We start from the raw sequence: 16,227 nt of genomic DNA, 5'->3' as shown, positions 1-16,227 counted from the left end.
GAGGCATTCTTTAGCTTGTAACAAGATATGGTTTCATGAGGACGGCTGCAAATTAGACAGCTTTTATTTGAGAATTTGATGGCTGGCTGAATAGTGAGCATTCAGCCTTGCCGGTCTGTCTCTTGACCACCTTCCATAGCAAGAAGTGTGATCGCCACGTCTTCTGTTGGTTTCAACCATTTGCTGAAATCTTTCAAGGTTTTGATTTTGTCACCTTCCTCGTTAAGTGAATCTCTGAGCCACCTGGTTTTAAGGTCCGGAGAGAGTTTTGCGACCAGATCTGTAAGGAGCCTTTGGTCCATCAAGTACTCCGTTTGATTCAACATGGTCATATTTTCCACCATGTTATTCAGTGCGTTACAGAACTCAATAATCGAAGATGGATTTTCCAAAGATGACCGTTTAACCACCATAAGGTCTTTTAGTAAGGCGTTAAAAATGCTAACTGGGTTGCCATATAACCTCCCCAATCTTTCCATGATTGCATCCACGTTACTTGGGTTCAACATCAACCCGCTAACGGATCGCAATGCATCTCCCTTAAGGTGAATTTGGAGCCGTGTAAGGTTTTCCAAATTCGTAAATTTTTCTGTTCGAGTGGTTTCTTCGAACAGTAGTTTAAAACGAGGCCATGTTCTATAATTGCCATAGAAATCCGGAAGTTTTAAAACTGTCTTCTTGCGTGGAGCAAAACCCAAGTTTGCCATTTTATTTACGTTTGTTGTAGGTGTCTGTAGGTCGTCTTGTAGGTGAGTTGTGTCGGATTGGTTATGTATTTCTTCATTTCTTAATATGTCTTCTAGTCTTTCGATTTCCTTCTCACACCTTTCGTTTTCTTCTCTAGTTCTTTTTAGGTTGCATTAAGGCCTCCCTATTTCCCTTGCGTTCCTCAGCTATTGTGTAGCATTTTAGACACACATATTTTTTAACGGGACCTTCTAGCTTCAGACATTTGAGATGTAACCATCTGTCACACTCGATACAATTAACTTGTGTGTCCCACTCATCGGGGTTCTTGCATAGCTTGCAATTGCCTTTCGGGTTGCTTTTAAATATGATATCCATACTACTCACTTTGCGTAACCGGTGGATAAAGTAACTGGGCTGTCGCTGCCGATCTGGATGGGTGTCGTCGTGTCGTTGCTGCTCTTACAACGCCCCTGCTTGTCCTGCTCGAGGTCGTCTTCAGGTGATCCCCCGCGGTGTCGTCAGTACCCCTGTCTTCTGGTCGCCTTCAGATCCGCTGCTTGGGTAGTATTGCCGCCACGCTTTTTCGTTGGATAATCGGGTCTTCCGGGGCGATGACCATTGGCTACCGATCACCGTATCAACACACGTCAATAAGCTGGACACGTACTACTCCACTAGTTCGCACTCTTATCAACACCTTTATGTTTGTGGTTTCCCGGAAATGCTAAAGCCGGATACGGTTTAGCTCGAAGATTTCTTTTTTGTATGCACGTCCCGTATTGTTACACTCCCCAACTGTTGATCTTTTCTTGATCCGCACATTTACTTGTGTTGTTGTAATTGGAGTACACTGCTTACGGGTGCTTTACGGGAACGTCCGTAAACCGCGGTCGTTAGCGTCTTGTGGGTTTTACTACGTTCTCACTGCGAATGTGTGCCACACGCGTAATTGTTTACACTGCACTTTGTTACTAGTACGCTACGTAATGATTTTCGATCAGATGTTCTCAGGTCGTCCGTTTTTAAACGCCCTTTCTGAGGTTGCGTTTCACTGCACACACACACCCTTTTTGTTTTGTTTACAAACCTGTGGTACGACCGAAACGATATAGCGAACGTCGTTTTTTTTACCACCGGTGTCTTTATTCAATCACAATATATCGGTGATCGTACGGCGCCTTACTGAATTCTGTCTCTGTACCTTGGACTTCTTAAGCACTGTTTCAGGCGTTTTTTTTTTGCACTCGTTTGGTTTGTTGCACTTTACGTTTTTGGCTACTATTATACATTCGCGATGTTTTCCGCTTTTACGAACCTTCCTCCGTTGGAGTGCCGGTTGTTTTTCTCTATCGGTCAGGAATACGTTCGTCAAGATCGGAAGCTAACCTCCGACTTGTATGTTCCTGCCGACTCTGGGTTTCAAGATCGGAAGTTAACCTCCGACTTGTACGTTGCGAGGTCTCTACTAATCCTCTCTGGAGCCACCATATATTTTCCGCACCGAGTCTGAACTTGTTGGGAAGCGCCAAGACAGGAGGATTTTACCGTCCGACTTGGCTTGAAACAGACAAACAACTTAGTCTTTGAGTTCTTGTGCTTGAAAGTCGATTTATTCATGCTTATTCCTAACTTATATACTAATTTTCTGCTGATCGATCGCGATCAGCAGTTTTTATTCTGGTCGATATTGTTTACATTAGATTTGCTAACAATTGTTTTCGTTCGGTCGGTCAGTTCCCAGGCCGTGATGACCTAATTATGCGGCGCTGTCATCAACAGGAGGGAAAGGAGGGAAAGGAGGGAAAGGTTGGAAAGGAGGGAAAGGAGGGAAAGGAGGGAAAGGTTGGAAATGAGGGAAATGAGGAAAAGGAGGGAAGGAGAGAAAGAAGGGAAAGGAGGACATTGGACTACTTGCCGATCCGTTGGTTGATGCATCCTCTCTGGAGCCACCATTTGTCGCGCACACGAAAGTGTCTTTCGGAGCTGCAACCCAAGACAGGCACAGTACACGCCGACTTAAGCACAATAATAAATGTACAAACTGGCTATTGGCAAATAATGCTTTCATTCGTTTTTTCAATTGAATTTATACTCTAAAAATGCTGACCGTCGTCGATCAGCATTTTCTTCTTAGCCTATGTTTTCCATAAAATCGTTAAAAAAGCGCGCATCGCTGGTGCGTTGCATAACGTAGCTATTCAGCAAGTATTGACCAGCAACGCTTCGTTTTTAAAGCTTTATTATTGTCAGCGACAGAGGGAAAGATAAAAAGGAGGGAAAATAATGAAAGGAGGGAAAGGTGGGAAAAGAGGGAAAGGAGGGAAAGGAGGGAAAGGTGGGAAAGGAGGGAAAGGTGGGAAAAGAGGGAAAAGAGGGAAAATAGGGAAAGGAGGAAAGGGTGGAAAGGAGGGAAAAGAGGGAAAGGATGGAAAGGAGGGATAGGAGGGAAAGGAGGGAAAGGATGGAAAGGAGGGAAAAGAGGGAAAGGAGGGAAAGGAGGGAAAGGAGGGAAAGGAGGGAAATAAAGGAAATGGTGTAAAGGAGGGAAAGGAGGGAAAAGAGGGAAAGGAGGGAAAGGAGGGAAAGTATTTCGAAACGCACTATCAAATGTATTTCGAACCACCAATTGGGACGAAAAAGTTACTGCAGGTATATTTCCATACCGTTTCAAATTGTTTCGTCGCTTCTCAGCCCAAGTAAGCACGGAGGAGCTGAGCCGGAATCGATACGAGTACACACCAACTGGTTGAATTTGAAGACAGATGTTTTAACCACCAGATCCACAATACACACCTTCAAACACTGTTTCCGGGATTAGGCATCTCCGAGCTACCAAACAGTTACCGAACACTCAATTCATTCCAGAAGTACCAATTAAGAGGAGAGATGTTGGATCATTCAGTTACCGCAGGACTCCACACAGCATAACACGGAGCGCAACATAACAACTGACAGCTGCCAAACGCTTAAGAAAACGCTTGGGAAAGGAGGTAAAGCGTTTCATTAACTGTCGGTAATCGCAGTAGGTTGGTAGCTTTACAATGAGAAATGAGCGGCCTACTACGGATATTCATAACATGGTACCGGCAATAAAGCGTTTTCTGAAGCGTTAAGCAGCTGTCAGTTGTTATGTTGCGCGAAACTCATCGTAGTTTGGCAATCCAGTACACAACAGATACTATGATGCCTTTTACCGCAACCGTACCACGCTACATTGTGCTGATAGGCGACAGTTTTTGGTGTTATGGTTGCTGTACTTGCAGCAATTGGTGCAAATTCTATGCCGAAAAAAAAGAGTTAATTTTATATTGGGTGTCTTACCGTTCAATTGCCTGCAACGAGTGGTTTCGTGAGGAAATCCACAAATTATACATATTGTTTCCTTTTCTGGCCCTTTGTGACGATGCTGTATATTTTGATGTTTCGACCTTTCTTGCTTGGATACTCCTTCGTTCGCGGCCGCATAATGGCTAGTTCTTCAGAGGGTTTCAGCCATTCTCCTAGGTCTTGTAGCGTAAGATTCTTGTTATCTTGTTTCGTACTTATCGTGTGTTTCAACTAGGCATGGGCAAAACGATTCTTTTGACCGAACGCGAACGAACTAGTTCGCTCACCAAAAAGAACCGTACGTGAACGACGATTATTTCGTTCTTTTTTTCATGGGGTTTTTATTTACAAAGAACGCTCGTTGTCTTTTTCATTTACCCGCCATAGACGCATACTGTAGCCAAAGAAGTACTCATTCTGCGGTTGACACCAATAATTTAAAAACATTAAACACTCGGCCCATCTGCTGTCTGGCTAGCTATCGAAAAACCGACCAAAAACTAGCATGTATAAAACTAATACGAGCATAGATGTCTCCAGCATATATTGTACCCTATGCCTTATACACACTCAAGGATTCTATAAAAAAAACTACTTAAATATGGATCAACATGATGAGCGCAATTCCAGTTCAGTTCATTCGCGAATAATGAATAATCCGTTTGAACGGGATCGATCTATTGAATTGTATATGTATAATTTCCACACCAACAGAGCACAGATCGAACACAAATGAGCCAGTTCGAACGCGTTCGATGAATTCAGTTGTGTAGGTACGATTTACACACCAACAGAACACAGATCGTGCACCAGTTCGAACGCGTTCGATGAATTCAGTCGTATATATACGATTTCCAAACCAACAGCACACGTATCGAACACTGCCTGACAAATTCGACGGCGTTCGAGGAATTGAGTTGTATGGGTACGATTTGTGATGTGATATGTGATATGTGATATGATACCGCGATAGTTTGAAGCACATGAGCGATCCCCTTTTTTAAATATTGGTACCATCCACGAGGTCTTCCATAAGCGTGGGAAAATACCGGAACTCAGTGACGTGTTGTATATGTTTGTTAATACAGGTGCTAGGGACTGATAGCATTTACTGATGATGAAACTCGGAATGCCATCGGGACCAGGAGGTGTAGATGGTTTAAGGCTTTTGAGGCACTTTTCTACTGTGCGTATATCAAACGTAGGAATGGTGTAATCAATCATGTTTAGAGGTGTGTAAGATGTGGCCCTTGAGATCACCGTTTAATCTACAATTGGGGTGGAGAAGGCATCGGAAAATCGTTCTGCAAAAATGTTGCAAATATCTTCGGGTGACGTGCCCACGGAATCATTATATTTGATTGTGCTTGGAACTACGTTTGAGCGTCGTCTGCTGTCGATGAACCGCCAAAATTTTCGGGGATGTCGGAAAAGGTACCTTTCGATTGAAGATATATATTGCTTATATCTTGATCGGTTATACTGATGGTATGCATGTATAGCGTTGTTACGATTTTCCCTAGTGATATTACTTCTCAAAAAACGGTGTCGACTAATGGCTTTGTGTTTGGCTCGTTTGAGGATGATAAGCCTGTTATTACTCCATGCTGGAGAGCGTTTCTGGTGCATAATTGGCGTACAGGATTGTAGAGCATCTTTCATGAAAATCGTGAAGGCATGAACAGCGTCGTCAACAGATGGAAAGTTGGAGCAGTTAAAAGTAGAACCGAATAGAAATATTCTTTCCTCCAGTTCGACGATATTAGCCTTTGAGTAATTTAATCGTTGCTGATATGTGTTGCTTGGATCGGAGCTAGACGCATGAGGATCATAGTGACGTATTGACGATTCGAGTGCAGGATGATAATTGTCGAGCTTGAGCAGGGCCGGTTCGGATTTAGAGGAGGATTGTCGGTCCATGTAGTTTCTAACGTTGCTTAATTCATAAAGGCCGTTTGCTGCCATACCATCGATGAAAATATGATTATTTCGAGACTTAGATGACGGTTTATAGTGCATGAAAGTGGAGCGCAATGGTACATCCTCGACATCGGCTGGATTGAGTTTGGACCACGTAATGTCCCATTTGTTAAAATCTCCAGCGACAAGCAGAAGATCGTTATCTTTCATACGTGATGAAATTTTGCGTATACTTTCCAGATGTTTGTTAACAATTATGTCGTTATATGCGTTGTACGGTGGAATATACATGGCACCGATATAAACAAAAATATTGCCCAATCGAATTTTGACCCACAACTGTTCCATAGTTCGATCCGTCGGTGTAATTTCGCAAGATGAGAGAGAGCGAGAGCAGGCTATTAGAACACCACCACCGATGGAGAAAGTGCTGTTGGTGGTGGTTCTATCGCATCGGTAAATAGAATAGCGATCGTCGTTGAATAACTCATTGTTTATGTTATTGTTCAACCAGGTTTCAGTTAATATTACGATTTTGTATTTTGTATGTTGTTGTTGTGTTGTTGATATTCAATTGCTATTCATCTGACGGACCGGCTTCCGCAGAATCATCAGTCCGTTTAGTGTTAACTCGTCGCGGTCTTTTTTTAGGAGCGGCTAAGCATTCAGGAGGAGATCTGATAGGTGTAGTGGTGACAAGCATTCGCTCGTTGAGATCCTGCTGTGGTTCAGTTGTAAACAAACCTGCATCTGTAGTGGTCATAGCAGGAGAGGAAATCGGACTAGGCTGCGAGTGCATATCTGTAGTGGTGTTTGATATCGGAGCGCTTATTCCGGACCGTGAGAGTGGATTGTGATAGCTGTCTGCAGCGAGAGTGGCAGGGTGATCGTGTGTGAGTTGATGTATCGAGTTAGTATCGATGACGGCGCGTGTATTGGGATTGTTATTGTTGTTGTTCCGGTAGTCACGAAACTCTCGGTATGTTAGAGCGGAGGGCCATCCCACTCGACAAACAAGTGCTCGAAATTGCATACAACTCCCTAATTTTGTGTCACCGAACCCTGGGATATGAAAAACTGAGGACGTTTTTGTTCGGACTGAGGGTAAAATTAGGGGATATGAGAACAGGCTTTTGCGAGTGTGTGAGTGTACGCGTGCCGACCTTGATATACATGTATTGGTGAGGTACGAGGGTATTTATGTATGTAGTTGTGATATCAATTTTCTTTCGGCGCCAAATGAAATGTCACGTTTGAATTCAAAGAATTTAAGAGATTGTATTGTTCACTAGTTTCACTTCGTGTAGAGCTTCTCATTGTTTGACAAAAAAAGCGACAACTGGTCGATATAGATTTGCATACACAAGGTAAAACAAAACTCACAGGCAACGTTTAAATACTCTATGAAACTATATAAAAGGAACTTTTCTAGATGGAGGACAAAAACAACAACGTGCCGGTATCAACTGATTTGGCAAAAGAATGTATGATTTTACGTCGAATGGTAGCTCAGCTAAAGGTCCAGAACGATGTGATGAACAACAAGCTCGATGTTCTGACCGGGATGATGCAACAACTGTTGGCGAATCAAAACACCTGCTTGAGCCCCACGGATAAATCCCCTTCGCCAACCTTTTGCACTGTAGAGACCATTGAGGAGATGAATGCTGTGGAGGAGAAGCTGAAAAAAAAGAGTACCGAGATGAATTTGTGCAATGGGTGAAACTAAATATTGCAGAGGGCGATTTTAAACAACGTGCTTGTGACGCTCTTCATTTAATCTTAGGGCCTAACATTTTACTGCAATGTTCGTGGACAGGAAGAGCAAAAGTAGGAGATAAAATACCTTTGTGTAAATATAAAAATATAGTACTAGTTATACAAGAATTAGGAGGAAATTGTTCGGATAAGATATTAAAAGATTGGATGCAGCTTAAATTAAATCATAGTGATAATTTAAAACGAAACAAATACATAAATAAGTCTAGTTGCCATAAGCCGAGATCAAGTAGTGTGTAAATAGTAGAAGATAAGTAGATTATAGTTCTTAAAATTAGTGGAAGCTCTGTTATAATCTAGATGAACTATTTAATTAGAATTGGATTATCACAAAAGAATTCAAATGAAATAATACTCACTTATTAGAGTTGTGTAAATGCATTATATAGAATTACGAAATAAATCCTTGCTATGAGCAATGTTCCAAAGAGCTGTAAAAAAAGTGATAAGATTGCATTATTACTGAATATATAGTAATTGAAATAAATTGTAGAAATGAAACAATAAATGTTAACTTACTTCTTATCAAAAAAACCAGCGGAACTCTACTGTTGAGACTGGAAGAAATGCCATATTAAGCGCAGTCACGTCGTGTCGTGTCACGTAAGGGGATAGCTTTTCCTCGATGTATCCTCGTATGGGATGCGAAACACGTTGAGCAGTATTAGAAAAAAAATAGATGTTGGAGATTAGTGTTTGTACGGAATGATCAAAAAGATACCATACGATCAATCAACTGTTCTAATATTTTAGTTATAACTGTCGTGGATGTTACACTACTTATGGATCACAGGTTGATTGGATAATTTGTTTTAAAGATTGGCATTGTTGTTAAACGTAGTAATTAGTCCATATTATCAAAAATAATTGTGTTTACATAAAAAAGTATAAACAAACATGAAATGAATCTGTTGGTTTTTTTCACTAACTTTTACAATTATTATTAAATGCATGTACATGCGACAATTCGTGCTGATCTGTTCAATAAAAAAAACTACAATGAAGTTTCCTGTAGATTAAACAAATTTCTTTCCCTGCTAACTCTGTAATGAAAACTAGTTTATACTTTTATTATGATGTACCCTCTTTCAAAATGTGATGTAATACATCGTCAACCTAAACCCTCTACATAATACATTATATGATATATTATACATACTATGATATACCCTCCACCAAAAGTTTTGAAATAAACCCGTAAACCTTTGAAAAAATCAATAACATTATAATTTACACTAAGACAAAACAAGTCACAATCATGATTTTAAGATAAAAAATATGGTTAGTTCGGAAGAAAAGTGTGTAATAATGGAATAAATAATACAGATGGAGGCATAGAATCTTGAAATTCATCAACATCAAAGTACACAAGAGGACGAGGGGGTAAATTAACGGCAACTAACTTACATTTAATAGACTTAAGGTCAAGTGTCACCATAGTAGATGGTGAATAAGAATTTAGTTTATGAATGTTCAGTTCACTAGACTGTATCGCTACAAAAGATACATTATCTTTAAATGTAGCCGTAAAATAATTTTCCTTATTATCATACTTGATTCCAACGATAACCAACGAATTCTGCGGAGAGATTTCTGCTCTCAAAAATTTCACTATACCATTTGATTTTGTTAAAAACCATTGATCCCGAAATTTTGGTTTTAAAACAAAGCTTTCAGTTACATGTAGTCCACAGCCATCTATAGTCAAACAGGGATATTTCTTTTCTTTGGGACCATGATGTACATTAATTGAGGCATATAACTTGCATCTGCCCGCTACTTGTTCCACACATTTTGAACCTGTCTTAACATCTCGTTTAATAAACTGTAAAAAGTTTTCATAATCATAAGAAGACCAATCGTCCAATGGACCAAGTTCTTCAACGTCATCAAATACGTGGAGAAGATTGTGCACATTGCTGCTCATATGGGTGCGACCATAGTACAGTGGGAAATCAACAACAAATTGTTGAAGCATTCTTTTTGCAAGCGGGTTTAAATTTTTATATACTGACGATGAGAAAATAGTTATGCCACAAAAGTAGAGCAAATAATGGTTAAAGCCGTCACTGTGCATAAAATCTTTATATATAACAGGGCTAATATAGTGTAGAAAAGACCTAAATTCAGTTGCTTTCCAATACTGAAGAGTGTCAAGAGATCGAAATGGTCGATGTATTTCAGAAGGCAGTTTCGTTTTCATCAAAAAGTGAGAGGCATTTTTCTTGTGTTCACTAGACCATATTACAAAACTTATAAATTTATGATGAAAAAGGCCGTACAAAATTTTACGAGTGTTGCCAATATCGATAAGATGAAGTCGATCAGAAGTGGGAAAACTTTTGATCATATCTAATCCACCAATCTCTTCTAAAGGAGATCGAATTTGTTTATGATGCTCTGTATCGTGTCTTTGTCGAAAACTTTCATCTGTACGTGATGGAGCAGGTTGTGGTGAACAAAATATTACTTTGCGCTCCGGTTTTACAAACTCTCCAACGAGAGTACACTTTGTGCACCCATGTTTTGCCGGAAAGTACATTACCGATTTTATAAAGGCCCGCGCAGGGGTATCGGTGACAAAAGCCTTGGCAAAAATTTTTACAACTTTCTCTCCAAACAGCATGCCTATTACTTGCAAATTGTTTAATTCATCTACGAGCTGTCGCAAATAAGGCTCTAAGTCGGTAGGTTTTTTCTGACCACAAAATACACCTGCGATCATTACCGGGCAATCGGGAATTTCTTTTACTTTAAAAAGAATTGGCCAAAATTGTGTAGCACTACTTTTGAAAAGAGGAAGCCCATCGATAAAAATATGTAACGAAAACTTATTTTCCTCTGGAACATGATTCCTAAAATAATTTCGAAGGCCAACTTCTATCCCTGAGTACCACATTTGTCCACCTGCTATATGCTGAATCTCTTGGCTAACTTTAGGAATTTTTAGTAAAGTACGACCATCTTTAGGAAGTTCAGGATGACCAAATTTTCTTAAAATTGCTAGAAGCAAGTTGAGAAAGTTGCGAGAAAGATGACCCATTATTGCCAAATATCTCAAAGCTTCTTTTAAACTTTGAAAATCATTCAAATAGTTATAAGCATCATAAAAATCTTCAGCACATTCTTCCTGTTCATCTTCTATATCATCCAAATTATTTTCGTCAACAGTTGCAGCGCTGTCATTGTTAGTATTGTTAGTATCTACATCTATGCTAAAGCTACACTCTACATTCGCACCTAAGTTGCTATCAGTACTATGCAATTCGTCTGTAAAGAAACAAAAGAGAAAAACATAGCATTAGTTAAATTAAACACGTATATATGGCACAAAAAGTCAGTTAACAATGAAATGAAATTAGCACCTTCCGACAGCGACTGGCATTAACACGGAGACACGACCTTCCATCTGGCCCAGGCACAGGCTTAAACAGGTCAGGACAGATTTTTTTTTACGAGAATGCTTATTAGCAAAGGATTCACGACCGTCCCCGGACTGTCAGTAGTTCATCGGCGTTTCGGAGGACGAGGAACACGTGTTGTTGGAGTGCCCGCGCTTTGCTGCAAAATCCAGAAGCGTGTCGGCCATGGTTGATCAGGTTCGATTCGACGGACACCCTCCAACCTCACCTGTCGCGAGGTCGAGAGCTGGAGCCTTATCTACGAAGCTTCTAGGCGGATCACGGTTCAACTACAGGGAGCATGAGACAATGAACGAGTTGCCCTGGCGTCGCAGATCATTGAGTAATACGAAGAGGAGATGGCCATCTTAGAGACGCAACCTGAAACTGTTCGGCGCGTCCGCAACGAGCCACGCAACGCTAACCGACGAGAGGCAACGATGCGTTGACGAGAGAAGCTTCGAGCCAGACTTCCTCCAACCCCACCAGCGTCACTGCAGATTGCGGCTGGTCACGGCGCGCTTAAGCAGCAACAGGCAGGGTTCAGGGAGATGATACGGAATCGCCAATAAACGATGAGAAGCAAGCTGCAGTGGCCACGGATGTTGGTCTCAGCGCTGCCGAGGTACCCGCAGCGGTCTAGTTTGAAGTAGACAGCAACGTAGCCTTCGGAAGTTGCTTTGCTGCAAGGAAGAAAGTCCTACTAATGTATCGTTAAAGAACAAAACATCATTATGTCTCCCACGATGGATGTTTGGCTAATTCAAGTGGCTGTCTGTTTTTACTAAAAACAATTTAAAAAGCAAAAATAAACTTTTTGGATTCACACTGCCAACCAGAAAACGACGACGTGATTTCCTAAGTAAGGTTAAACATAAAAAACGTCATGTTGCCATTGTGGGTGGCGGTGCAGAACCGATGCAGAAACGATGGCGGTGCAAAACCTAAAATTGCGATCGGAATATGAATCAACGTAGCTGCTGATTACCAATTGGCAATATACTGCGACAAAATTCCGTTTTCTATGTATAATAGTTCTCTAAAAAACACAATATTAGTTACTTACTGAACATCCTGCTCGTCGATGCCGGAACCATGACAGGTGAGGAAGGCTCCATATTATTGATCTCATTGTCTATTTCTCTCTCAACTTCTTCCATAAAGCGACGACGCTTCCGATATTGGGATGATCTTGAAGCCATTGCTGATGGTACTCTCGTAAATAATCTGGATCTAAAACTGCACAAAATATAGATTAATACACTTCTGCTTTGTTTTTCAAACACCGGCTCCTTTACACTTGTCTGTCCTTCGCCGACGCACTTGCAATGTCAACCAATACATGCATACATTTGTAAGCCACTGTGTATATACATGGTAGCTGTGTTTATAACTCATGATATGGATTGAAAATCGTTGTTGGTACCCAAGCAGAAAAACTCATCCGTATGTTAAAAAGAGATGGCAATATGAAATCTTGCAAGCAATTCAAGATACATGGGCGAAGTGGGGCAGAGCGGGTTGAGGAACCGGAGAAAAACTGCTCGAATTGTCCACGGGGATGTCTCAGGTGATAGAGCCTTACTGCGTAAAGCGGCCGGCATGCCCACTTTGAATGAGATGAATGAGAGTGTACTTGTGTTAGCCAACAGTGTTCAACACCAACAGGGTACAAGAGCGAGAAAGCAATATGATTTTGCACGTTTCATTACCACATTTATGTGTGTCGTCGAACAATGAACGGAACGTTCGAACACGTTCGGTGTAGTCAGTTTCTTCCAAAAGTCCTGGTCGTTTTTTGTTAAGAATCTCGTTCGTTCGTGCACTTTACCGAACTGTTCGAACGGTTCGATTCTCGTTCAACCTTTCGTTCCGAAGTTCGGTTGAAAACCTTGATGTTAAATCGTTTAGCAGCCTTTGGTCATTCAAAAATCCTTCTTGCTTCAACAACACCATGTTGTCAATGAGATTGCGCAAAGCGTTGGAAAATTCTAAAAATGCTGAAGGATTATCTGTCGTTATATGTTTTATCACTAGTAATTCTAGCAGTAAAGACTTGTAAATGCTTTCAGGGTTCCCGACCATTTTGTCGAGCTTGGTTATTACGAGCGCAACGGTTTTCTGGGTTAAGCATTGACCCGCTAACTGCACGAAGTGCTTAACCTTTCAGATGCTTTTGCAGCCTGTTTATGTTTACTAAATTAATTTCACTACTTGCCGATCCGTTGGTTGATGCATCCTCTCTGGAGCCACCATTTGTCGCGCACACGAAAGTGTCTTTCAGAGCTGCAGCCCAAGACAGGCACAGTACACGCCGACTTAAGCACAATAATAAAGGCACCAACTGGCTCTTTGCAAATCGTTAAACCAGCGCGTTTAATCGCTGGCGCGTTGCATAAGGTAGCTATTCAGCAAGTATTGCTACCTAGCAACGCTTTGTTTTTAAGGCTAAATTATCGTAAGCGACAGACGGAAAGAAGGAAAAGGAGGGAAAGGAATGAGGAGGGAAAGGATGGAAAGGCGAGAAAGGAGGAAAGGAAGAAAATGAGGGAATGGAGGGAAAGGAAGAAAATGAGGGAATGGAGGGTGTGGTACGGCAACTGTAGCTACCCATCACCACAACATGATGACAAAGATTAGCGGTGCAAAGAAGATCGGATTAGATCAATCCGGATGGGATTACAACATGGAACAGGGGACTGGATGAAGGACCATCACTATAAAGGGACGACATGATAAAGCAAGTTTGATGCAGGACGCGGACCGAGACAGACGAACATTGAGAGTACCACATCTGGCGACGAGGATAAAAGTAAAACCGAGGAAATTAGTGAAAAGTAGTGAAAACGTGAAAAAGAAAAGGTTAACAAATAAATGTGATAGTTGTGATTGTCCAATTGTACCGTGTCATAGTATATGTGTTATGATCATCGGCAGGAGAGCGGGTGATTGGAAAGAAAGGATTGTCGGAGAACAATACTAAAAAAAAAAAAAAACAAAAAAAAAGGAAAGAAAGGCCGGAGAGCAAACATATTAGAATCGCACCGTAATTGCGTGGATCGCAAAATTAGGTGGTGAATGCCGGAGAGCATTTTAACAATTGGAGTAGGGGATAAAATAATAAATCAAGGTTATCTGTCGGAGAGCAGATGGGAAATGCCAAAATGATCGGTCGGAGAACCGATAGGGAAAAGAAAATGGCGAGGCAGAAAGAACATTAGAACTGAAACATGTGCTAATGATGAATGGATGTTTCAAGAAATGGACACTTGGAACATTTCTAATTTTCTTTTTAGGTTGATGGATCGAAACTCCATAAGGAGTGAATGGGTGAAATATAAAAGGAATTTCGATTTCATCATTGCCGCGACTGGAGAACAAGATCGAACTAAAATACGGAATATTTTTTTGGCAAGAGCCGGACCCGATGTCCAGAAGATTTATGCATCGTTGCCAGGGGCAGAAGTGACGGAAGACAAGAGCCAGGGTATTGACCCGTACGTGGTGGCTATAGAGAAGTTGGATGGGTATTTCTGCCCAAAACAATATGATGTCTTCGAACGAAACCGATTCTGGACTTTAAAACCGGAGCAGGGCGAGACAACTGAGCAGTTTGCTTTCCGGTTTCAAAGTGTAGCTCAGAAGTGCTGTTTCGGGAAGACCGAAGAGGAGGCCAGGGCAAATAGCATAATCGACAAGGTTATCTTATTCGCTCCAAACGAATTGAAGGAACGTTTACTTCAGCCAAAAGCGATGGATATGGAGCAAATGATACAGGTTATCAGTTCGTATGAGTCGATCAAAAGACAAGCTCGGGAAATATTGGCACCTGGAAGAGAGGAGGTTCGAAACTACTCCCAAATCGACGATCAGGTTAACCGGGTGGTGCAAGGCAGAGGAGAATGTTCCCGTTGCGGGAAAAGGGACCACATTCCGTTAGATTTGAAATGTCCGGCTCGTAACAAGGAATGTTATAAGTGCAAGAAAGTTGGTCATTTCGGTTCGCAATGCCGCACACCAGGGTCGATGAAAAGGCGAGATGATCAGAAAAGCTACAGAGAAACCAAACGGTTTAGATCAGAAAAAGTTAGAGCCGTAGATAATAAGGGTGAAAGTGAAGGGGGAAATGGAAACTTTATTTACAATATCAGTGACGGTGGCGAGAGATTTCGAATTAAGATCGGGGGAGTAATGTTACAGGTATTGGTGGATTCGGGCTGCAACAAGAATATTATCAGTGAGAAGGCTTGGGAATATTTAAAATCAAACTCACTAGAAAGATGGGGCGAAACGAATGATTGCAAAGAAGTGTTTTTGCCATATGGGGAAAACGCCAAACCACTCACGGTCTTAGGGAAATTTGAAGCCATAGTTGGAATCGAGGATAAAGGGCAAGAAATTATCAGAGAGGCGACATTCTACATTATCAAAGGAAGTGAGCAATCACTTTTAGGTCGCATTACAGCTACGGATCTAGGTGTTCTGTTCATAGGATTACCTAGTACCTATGGGGTAAGAGCTATAGAATCCCAAGGAGTAAAACCATTTCCTAAGATAAAAGGGATAAAGCTTAAAATCCCTATCGATAGGGACGAACAACCAGTATGCCAACACCCACGTCGGCCACCAATAGCGTTGTTAGGAAAAATTGAAGAAAAGATAGAGTACCTATTGAAGGCAGACATTATAGAACCTGTAGAGGGAGGGTGCGAATGGGTTTCACCATTAGTGCCAATCATGAAAGACAATGGGGATGTCCGTTTGTGTGTAGATATGCGCAGAGCTAATGCTGCTATCGTGAGAGAAAAGACACTTTATGCCGACCATAGAAGATTTTCTACCGAGATTTGCTTCAGCCAAAATATTTAGTAGATTGGACGTGAAAGATGCTTTTCATCAAGTAGAGCTTGATGAGAAATGTCGTTTTATAACGACATTTATCACTCACATGGGCCTTTTCCGGTATAAACGTCTCATGTTTGGAATAGTGATCGCGCCGGAAGTCTTTCAAAGAATCATGGAACAAGTTTTGGCGAAATGCAAAAATGCCGTAAATTATATCGACGACATACTCATCTTCGGAAAATCTGAGGAAGAACATGATGAAGCC

At 41.3% G+C, this 16,227-nt stretch overlaps 1 protein-coding gene across 3 annotated transcripts; it reads right to left on the bottom strand.

The window, feature by feature from the left end:
- Positions 1-7,195: 7,195 nt before the first annotated feature.
- Positions 7,196-12,654, bottom strand: LOC120908308. 3 transcript variants are annotated; one of them, XM_040319219.1, is made up of 5 exons: positions 12,416-12,654; positions 12,184-12,356; positions 8,236-10,986; positions 8,076-8,147; positions 7,196-7,618 (listed from the first exon to the last, which is right to left on the bottom strand). In XM_040319219.1, the coding sequence occupies exons 1-3, from the start codon at positions 12,463-12,465 to the stop codon at positions 8,999-9,001; spliced, it is 2,211 nt and encodes a 736-aa protein (XP_040175153.1). In that variant the 5' UTR covers positions 12,466-12,654; the 3' UTR covers positions 7,196-7,618; positions 8,076-8,147; positions 8,236-8,998. The 3 variants fall into 3 exon arrangements, with proteins under 3 accessions (XP_040175153.1, XP_040175154.1, XP_040175155.1); XM_040319220.1 differs by lacking the exon at positions 12,416-12,654 and having other exon boundaries at positions 12,184-12,409; XM_040319221.1 differs by lacking the exons at positions 12,184-12,356; positions 12,416-12,654 and adding an exon at positions 11,082-12,157.
- Between the last annotated feature and the right edge of the window lie 3,573 nt (positions 12,655-16,227).

This window comes from Anopheles arabiensis, unplaced genomic scaffold (assembly GCF_016920715.1).
Source record: "Anopheles arabiensis isolate DONGOLA unplaced genomic scaffold, AaraD3 Autosomal_pericentromeric_contig0015, whole genome shotgun sequence".
Classification (NCBI taxonomy): domain Eukaryota; kingdom Metazoa; phylum Arthropoda; class Insecta; order Diptera; family Culicidae; genus Anopheles; species Anopheles arabiensis.
The sequence above is the reverse complement of the archived record's forward strand: the minus strand, read 5'-3'. Positions and strand labels throughout refer to the sequence as shown.